The 9237-nt window shown below is 35.9% G+C and overlaps 1 protein-coding gene across 2 annotated transcripts; it reads right to left on the bottom strand.

Annotated features, from left to right (window-relative positions):
• Window positions 1-5359: 5359 nt before the first annotated feature.
• LOC132282882 (protein CHUP1, chloroplastic-like) lies at window positions 5360-8927 on the bottom strand. 2 transcript variants are annotated; one of them, XM_059784697.1, is made up of 5 exons: window positions 8735-8927; window positions 8329-8592; window positions 8117-8226; window positions 6667-7446; window positions 5360-6574 (listed from the first exon to the last, which is right to left on the bottom strand). In XM_059784697.1, exons 2-5 carry the CDS (start codon window positions 8465-8467, stop codon window positions 5675-5677), a joined length of 1929 nt encoding a protein of 642 aa, XP_059640680.1. In that variant the 5' UTR covers window positions 8468-8592; window positions 8735-8927; the 3' UTR covers window positions 5360-5674. The 2 variants fall into 2 exon arrangements, with proteins under 2 accessions (XP_059640680.1, XP_059640681.1); XM_059784698.1 differs by lacking the exons at window positions 8329-8592; window positions 8735-8927 and having other exon boundaries at window positions 8112-8227.
• Between the last annotated feature and the right edge of the window lie 310 nt (window positions 8928-9237).

Raw genomic sequence — 9237 nt, 5'->3', positions numbered from 1 at the left:
ACTTCAATTCTTCGACAAGCTTGTAGTGGATTGTCATCCGCCACTTCCTTCCCGAGCCTTAAAAAATGTTAAATGTAATGAGGTGAGCAAGTTGCTCAGTAGGTGGTACCTAAGAACACCTCTTGTGGCCCCGTGAACCCAAACAACGAAGAAAACAATAGGGAACGGGATCATGCTAGGCCGAGGAAAACTACAACATCAATTTCAAATTCAAAACAAGAAAATGCTATACCATGAATGCAATGCCATGTATGTCACTCCCCATTTTCAAATCATCATCACTTCTCAAACTGTTAATATAACCCGTCCGTTGGTGACTCCGCAGCGACACGAGAGAAGGATTGGCCACTGTCTCTAACCCTTGGTACCCCTGCGACGTCATTTGGGCCTAGCTAGCTCAACCACGCTAGGGTGATTTCTCTAGTTCCCTCTAGGTTATATTAACACTATGGCCCTTTGGTGACTCCGCGGCGACCGGATTTTCTCAAAACCATTTTCTCAAATTTCTCCCCAAAATCCCTTTCACTTTCATTTGAAAACACTTTGCCCTTTTCTTTCATGTTGAATGCTATGGATGCATGCCACATATTTTCCCAATAATATGAAAATAGAGGAAATTTACACTTCACAATTTAACATGCTTCTTCATAGCAATTTCTAGGAAAATAATAAACACCATGGCATGGAAATTAACATTTAGGCATACTTCTCACATAATACAATCAACACATATAGGCATAGATTTCTAATACAACAATTATATCATTTTCAAGGCAATCAATTTAAATAAGACATGTTTGGCAACAAATATTGAAAGATAATTCACAAATGAACAAGAAATTGGGAATTAGGAACCCCTACCTCAAGATATGCAAAAACCCCTAAATTTATGCCCTAGATTTCAAAATTCTTAAAGTGCACCAACCAAGGAATTGCTCCAATCAACTCGTAGATCTCGCCATGATCTTTAATTTACTCCAAACGGCTCCCAAAAATACCAAGGATTAAGGGAGAAATCAAGGTTTAAAGCTTTTGAAGTAAAAGAAAAAGAAAAATATAATTTGAGATGGTGAGAGAGACCAGCGGGAGAGGAAGAGAATGAGACTATATTGTGGTCTCATGGCCACCAAATAGGCTAGTGGTGGGTCCCACCACTTCCCAAAACCTTTTCCTTTTTAATTTTATTTTAAATTCTTATTTTGCACCACACAATTAAATATACATACACACTTAATATCCGTAACCACATACAATACATTAAATAAAAATGCGCGTGATGCAAATAGACCCAACCAACACCCCCGTGCACGACAATTCCGGTAATGGGTCCTACACGGGACCATCCGGCCCGCAAAACGAAAAAATGTAAAAATGATAAAGCTTGCATTTCAAAGAGTCCTGAACTCAATGAAATGCCCCAGTTAACTCTTGGACATTACCGACACACTCTACGGTGTCCGGTACGTAAAACAGTAAAAGACGAAAATGTCCCTGCAATGACAAAATTCCCGAAAAATGAAAAATGGTAAAAAAATGGGAACATCACACTAAGCATGCTTAAGGTCAAATTAAAGAGGAAAATTCACAAAAATACAAGAAGTCATGGATTAGAACACCCCTACCTCAATTTTGTAGAAAATCTTTAAATGGGTCCAAATTTTTAGAATTCCTAGGATGCACCAAATGATGAATTGCTTACATCAATGAATAGATCCCGTCGTGCTCTCCGTTTTGCCGCAAACGGCATCCAAAAACTCCAAAAGATGAGAGAATAATCAAGATTTGAAGCTTAAAATGAAAAAGAAAAGAAAAATGAAAGGAAAATGAGAGAGAAAGAGATTCAACCGGGAAGAGAGAATGAGAGGCCCAAAATGTGGTCTTTAGACCACAAAAGAATTAGTGGGGAGTGGGTCGCACCACCAAAATTAAAATCCCACATTTTCTTTTTTTTTTTCCTTTTTAATTATTTTGCCACCATTATACATATATGCACACAAACCATATAATATAGCACACAACCATTTAAATACCACATAAAACACCTAAAATAAAATATATGTGATACAAATTAACCCAACTAAAATTTCCGTATGCAACAATTCCATCAGCGGGTCCCACATAGGACTGTTCGGCCTGAAAAAAAAAAAAAAGATGACAATCATTACATTTCTAGGACTCTTGAACTCAAAGAATGCCACAATCAACTCTCCGACACACCCGACACATCCTACGGTGTTCGGCACGCAAAACGAGGTACTGAAATTAAATAAATTCAGAAAATTCGAAAAACACACAAAAATGAAAAACTTCACATAAATGATGGCTGCAGTAGATGCTCTTGGTTTATCATGTCGATGTTGCCCTATTTTTCCTTTGTATTTGTAATTTTTGCACCCTTTCTAGTTTGGTTTGTATTTTTCTTTTTTCTTTTTTTTTTCTGGTTATTATATACTTGTGGACATGAGGCTTCCATTTTTCCTTGATTTATAGTTTGTATTCTTGTCTCAATAACTGATTTTGTTATATTAAGTTGCTGTGTGACAAGTTTCGTTATATTGTGTCTCTAACAGCAACCGCGACTACAAACTATGCACCTATTCTTTAGTAGGACATGGAGAAGATTGTGGTGCTAATAATTTGTATTAAAAAAATTAAAGTAATTCGTCTCCTGAACTGACATGCTGAGCTTGAGCTCTCTCAAACATGCTCGAGTCAGCTCTTCTTTCACCACCTAGACTCATTCATAACCCTAAAAACATACTAAGAGCCCAGACACTAAAACCATCTAACAAACATAATTTTTTCATGCAACCCAAGAAACAGGCTGTCCCTCAACCTTCCTTGAAGACTATTTTTCTCAAATTTGATTGGCAACTTCCATATATCCCCATTAAAAATTCTATTATCCCAATGGTCTTCAAAGGAAGAAATTATTAGAAGTCTGAAATTATAGGTCACTTGGTCATCCAATTCAATCAAAATGTATGTCAATTCTACAAAGAAGGTACACTCCGACCATCTCTAGAAACATACAGACACCTTTGTTCTACACCACCATCCCCTTCGAATGTCCATCACCAACTACCGGCGACTCCAATTAAGCATGATGAAAATCAAACTCCAAAGCGATGTAACAATTAGGCAGTTACAGCTTCTTTAATTTAGCATAATTTGTTCCGTTCAAGCGCCTTAATGCTTCATGCTCATAATCCTAATTTTTATGAACTTAAGCCTTAAGAATCCTTAATGAAGATTCAAAAACACATATAGCTTGGCGCGTAATTTGGCGATACAAAACTTTCTTGGTAGTCTATGTAATTTTGATCAAGAATCCACAAATTTGTTATTGATAGCTCCTTTGAGTGCTTTAGAAAAAGCTGCAATGATGTTACAATGGTGCACGAAATAACAAGAAATGTTTGATTTCCTTCCAACATTGGGCAACATTGCAAATCTTTCCAAAATTAAAGATATAATATAATATTAAATAAGTAAATAAATAAAATAAAATAGATAATTTATCAAAAGGTCTGTGATATATCCTCACCCAGATTTTTCACATATAGATTTGTGAATTTTGGTCCCACATTCGCATTTTTTTCTCTCACTCTGTTCGACGAACTTGGACAATACCAAAGAGTAAATATAAAATGCTGACTAATATGTATAAAATGGTAAAAGATGTATGGTATTTTCAAAAATTGTGTAGAGCTAGAAATTTTTTTTAAGACTATTCTAAAACTCAATTCTAGAATTCTTCTGGCCATACTTGTATAGATCTTAACCATTTGTCGTACGGTTGTGTGCCTATATAAGAATGTGAGCTTACTCAACACCAAATAACAAAGCCTTGTGATCTCCCTCTTAGTAATACAAGCTATTTGCATTAACGTACAATTCTCTGCACATAAAACTACTCATACTCAAGTTAGGAAAGGACAAATATGTGGTTTTTTAGCAATAAGAGAATGGTAATCCTCTTTTCTGTTAACAAAATTCATTATGGTGCTTGTGCTCTCGAGATAGTCAAGGTATAGGATGAGAGAGTGACTATATACTTAATTAGGTAGAGGGTGATGATATATGCACTAGGTAGATGGTGATTGATGAACACTAAATTTTATTAAAACTATGTTGGCTGTGTTAAGATTGTTGTGAATTTGTGATTAATGAACTGTATACTATTAATGCTACTTTAATAACCGTATTAACGGCTTTACTTATAGTGATTCTGGTTGATTAGTTAGAATATTTTATATTGTACTCCAAACTTTTTCCATTTCTTTCATCGTAATGTTCATTTACCATTGTATCCAAGCCATAAGATTACCAGAAGAGATTTCCAGTGAGAGGATTGTTTCACTCTCATAGCCCTATCACACTGCAATCTTTTACTTTCTTATTTTCTTACAAATAAGGGGATCAATATCATACCAAAAAAAAATACAAAGTGGTGAGTAAAATGTCTAGAACATACCTAATTTTTGACATTATTTACATACACCTACCAAAATTTTGACATTATTTACATACACCTGCTTTGAATTCTGTCAATTTGTTAGTATTAACTTCTATCAATGCAGTAGCAATACCATACCCTTGCTAAAGAGGACGGTAGGCAAAGCATGGCAAGGCTTATATTTGTGACCTTATACTTTGATTTATTTACTAGCCCGCTGGAAAAGCTTGGAGCAAGGCCTTTCGTCTTCATGGGTCGGAGCAATCTTTCACATAGGGCAAAGCTATACTATCATTGAACTTTTGGAAGCAAACGTACATACTCAGAAAAACATAAGATAAATGGCCATGAAAATTGTACTGCACTGCAAAAACAATTCGGCTCGGTTTGTTTGGGTGTAAAATATTTTTTTATTTTCGAGTATTTAATTGTCGTAAAATATTTAAGAAGAAAAAAAATAATAAAAATCTAACAAATATAATTTACCCAAACAAATATAATTTACCCATCAATTTTTAATAAGTTATTTTACACGTCTCTTCTTATGGACTCGACTGAAACCTCAGTCGAACACCAAATAAGTAAAAATAAAAAAATATATTTTACCTGAAAAAAGAAAATCTTTTCTGAAAAAAATATCAGCCTAATCAAAACAATTTTTTTGAAAAAATAAATTGTCACATCTAGATCAAGAAAAAACTGCAAAATGAAAATATATGGCATTTTTTGAAAGTGCTTCCGGAAAAGGGGAACTTAAGACGAGCAAAATAGTTCCATAGAAACAAGCAAACACTGTCATTGATCCTGTTGTACCCTTACAGAAGAGAGAGCAATATAAACAGAGCATTTAATTCTTTGAATACTTCATCTGATCTTGGTCACAATGAAGCATATAGTATGTGAAAGAAATGAGATAATACTGAACATTGGACAGAAAATGAGAGAGAGAAATCTATTACAGGGAACCTTTACTTGATGCATCCAACTATATGGGGAACTGCTCATCATTGATAAAAACTGCTTACTTCATTTACAGAATTAGTTTCTAATAGAAGCCTAACAATGTATATAATGTGTCTCGTTTGTGTGTTTGTGTGTGGTTCATTGAGCATTCACTAGGAAACTCTTGAGACTAAAGAGATTTGAGTTTTGAGTTTAGAACGCCCAATTTAAATAAACGGACATTTCTCAAAACTATAGAGCTGTCAAAAATAACTAACTATATGACATTGATCTCTTGCGCACTTTTGAAGTTGTACCACGCGAGTCCTTCAAAACTTCGGCATATTTCAACAATTCAGATCTCTTAAAGGTTTCCGAGTCTTGGTGAAATTGATTTTCTTGGTCTGAATCAACAACACAATCACTGGTTGAAGGATATATTTCACAAACATATGAAGATCCCAAATCACTGTTTCTCCGAAGGTGTTCAAAATCCTTGATGTCTTTTACACTCCTATTTAACTCGAAAGATCTTTGGAGATCCGAAGAATATCTAGATAAACCCTGAGATGAAGAAGTTCTCAATCTGTTGCCATGCCCATCTGTTCCATTGACAAACCCTGCTGGAATAGCTGAATTGCACTGTGGAGAATCACCGGAGTTCTCTGCTATAAATGCAGTTGTCTCCAGTGAAGAACCCCGACTATGATGCTGGTTGTCTTTCCCTCGTAATAGTCTCCTGAGCTTACTGAAAAGTTTTGTTTTGCTCGAAGTGTTTGTTCTATTAGCAGATGAATCATCAACAGAAGAATCATCAAACTCACCAGAGTCTGTAAGATAGGAGGCTTGAAAGGATGACCACCGATCAGAATCGAAGTCCACAACATTTATCCCCTTTTCCCCCACACCTTCTCTATTTGCATATTCAAGTATTAGTTGCTTGGCTTTCTCCTCTGATTCGGGGCTTAAGGTTTTACCAAGGTCCCTAGCAATTGTTTCACCGGGTCCGGGCTGATAATTCCTCAGCTCATAACGTAAGCAAGCATTTATCCATCGGAGATAGACTAGTTCCTCAACATCACCACACCGATCAGCTTGAAGTTGCTCAATTTCCTTCATTAAATCTTCATTTTGTTGTCTTAAACGATGGGTTTCTTTCTTTAATGCTTCCGCCTGCAACACATATACCCATAAATTAAACTAAATCCAAAACAATGAAATAAGAAATACAAGGAAGAGAGTGGACCAGGAATAAACTAAATCACCTCCTGATCTTCCAAAACAGACGTTGGGAGGATTTGAGTGGACTCCAGCTTCTGAGCCACAGCAGTATTTTCTAGCCGCAGACTATGATTAGACTTCCTTAATTCCTCTGCCTCCTCCTCCAAATTCTTTAGTCTTTGCAGCTTCAACTGAACATCGAGATCACTTGCAACTGCCTCGTGTTCCTGGTCCTGCAGCTTTGTGACTCTTTGTTGAAGGGTCAAGATCTGTTCTTTGTTTAGTTCAGTTTCAGCCCTAAGTTTCCTATTGAGAAGCTTTATTTTTGCTTTGGCTGTTTCAAGCTCAGCCATGACTTCTGCATAATCAGCAACTTGTGCCTCCAATCTTCTATTGTCTGCCTGCAAGGACTCGATCTTGAGAGTAAAAAGTTTGGCCTCCACGTTGTTTATCTTCAATCGGTTTTGGAGCTCCATCAAAGTGGTTTCTTGCTCTTTAAGACCATAATACTCAAGCAACTGGGCCTCAAGAGTACTCTCCCTCTCTCTAAGAATTATGACCATGTTCCTCAAGTTTTCAATCTCTTTCTCGTAGTTTTCACTCTCAGCAAATTTAAATGCTTTAGGTGCTTCGAAATCTGACGAGGATGTTTCTACATGTTTCCTTGGAGAAAAACCAGCTTCTGGGGCAGCCATATCAAATTCATTCAAAAACTCATTAAACTCCAGCAAGAGGAACTCATCTTTACCTCCACTATATCTATCACTCGGAGAGAGACTGGAAATCGTACTGTCAGCGGTAACCTTGGGAAGAAATGACTCATCCTGCACGAGAGAAACCAAGGTTTGTTTGGGTCACACAAATTATAATCTAGCAGAACCGCACGATCAACTCATTTTACTGGTTTGCGGAGAAATGGTATCACATCGGCCATATTTTCTTTATACTTTCATTTTTGTTCCCCCATAGTTTACAAAATTTTGTCAGCAATTTTTATATTTGTGATCATTTAATTCCTCAAATTTTCTCATCATAAAGTGGGGAAAAAAAAAAAGGAAAGGAAAGAAATTCTCGATAACCAATAGAAACGTCAAAACAGCTTCACTTTTGAATAGCTGCCACACGATTGAAGCTTCCGTTCCCCTATTCCAAGACTTCTTTTTTTCCGGGAAGGATACTTCTAAGACTTATTGAAGTAACACCTAAAATTAAACGGATCTTTAACCTAAACATTTTAACAAGCATGAACTGAGCGTGAAAAAAATCAGGTACTATTTAGCTCAATGGTATCCATGATTAATTTCACCAATTTTTTCTTGCATCAACACGGTAATCGACTTCAATAGAAGTAACTCAGAATACATAGATAAAAAGCACAAAATTGTTTAATATATAAACCCTCAACTATTAAAAAAAGAAAAAAGGAAAATCAAATAAATCAATTATTGAACAATCAAATAATTAAATTTGAATGTAAAGCATAAATAACCTTACATGTTTCTCTGGAGCAATTGAATCAGTATTGAAATAACTAATTGTTGCCTGTTCATGATCATTTTCTAGCCCAGATTTTCCCACTTCAGAATCAACTTGATTGCCACAATCTGTATACAAATTAGCATCATATACGATTAAACATGGATTAAAACTCAAAACCCAGATGAAGATTGACACAAAGTAAATATAAAAAAGGGCAAAGAGCAAACCCGAAGGAGGCAGAGATTTAGAGGGTCTGGTTGGTTTGGTTCTGAGGATTGAATAGAGAATCCCACCAAGAGAGAGAGCCAAAGCCACCCCAAATCTCAACAGCACAGGCCTTATATCTCTCTTCTCTCTCATAGACATAATCACAAACCTCTAATTGTAGGTCTAATCTTAAACCCACATAGATATATACATATATAAAGATATGCACACATAGAGAGAGAAACAAGATGAAGGGAGATCATAGGTTTTCTTCTTTCCCCCATCTACACGCCCAAAAACAAAACAAATCAATCGACCCATGTGAGAAAAACAGTTCATAAACAAAATACATATTCCAATATTTTATATAGAGAATTTAGAGAGAGAAATTCCAGAGGACAGAGAGAGAGAGGACGGCCGACTTACCGCTGGACATTAGATTCCTATACGGTTTGAATCTGATACAGATGAAAAACTGCAACCATGAAAACCAAGGGAATATTTGTAGCGAGAGAAAGTTAACATGGAAGACGCTTTGATTTGATCTTCTCTTGCAGGTTGAAAATGTTGGTTCTCAAACAGTTGCGTATGAACACAACGTTAGTGATTGATTAGTGGACACGAGTGTTTTATATTAGTACAATGAAATTGGTCAAAAGATGTTACATCCGTCTTATGTCATGTTTAATGCAATATGCAAAAGTAGTTCAGAGAGAGAGAGAGAGATTTGATGGAAATTTCAAAATTAGGAGAATCTTATTCGAAAGAGTTAACACAAGTTGGCTTTAAATTTTAGGTTAGGATTAGACTGGAAATATTAGGCGCTTCATTTCTATTTTCCCTCCATTTTGGAATTCAACCGGCAAGGGCGGGTTAGGGTCAACCCGATTCAATTATTTTTTAATTTTCTTATCGTAAAAAAGATTTAA

This window comes from Cornus florida, unplaced genomic scaffold, assembly GCF_030987335.1.
Source record: "Cornus florida cultivar Cherokee Brave unplaced genomic scaffold, ASM3098733v1 CherokeeBrave_3.0.0_Hap2_Chr11, whole genome shotgun sequence".
Taxonomy (NCBI): domain Eukaryota; kingdom Viridiplantae; phylum Streptophyta; class Magnoliopsida; order Cornales; family Cornaceae; genus Cornus; species Cornus florida.
Note: the sequence above shows the minus strand (reverse complement) of the source record. Positions and strands in the feature narration are given on the sequence as shown.

What these genes read in the sequence shown, in the direction of transcription:
- LOC132282882 (XM_059784697.1), bottom strand. Translation starts at nt 8,467, where the DNA reads ATGTCTATGAGAGAGAAGAGAGATATAAGGCCTGTGCTGTTGAGATTT. An exon ending in TAAATCTCTGCCTCCTTCGG is followed by an intron (nt 8,227 to 8,328) that starts GTTTGCTCTTTG and finishes ATTTGTATACAG; the next exon opens with ATTGTGGCAATCAAGTTGAT. An exon ending in CAATTGCTCCAGAGAAACAT is followed by an intron (nt 7,447 to 8,116) that starts GTAAGGTTATTT and finishes TCTCTCGTGCAG; the next exon opens with GATGAGTCATTTCTTCCCAA.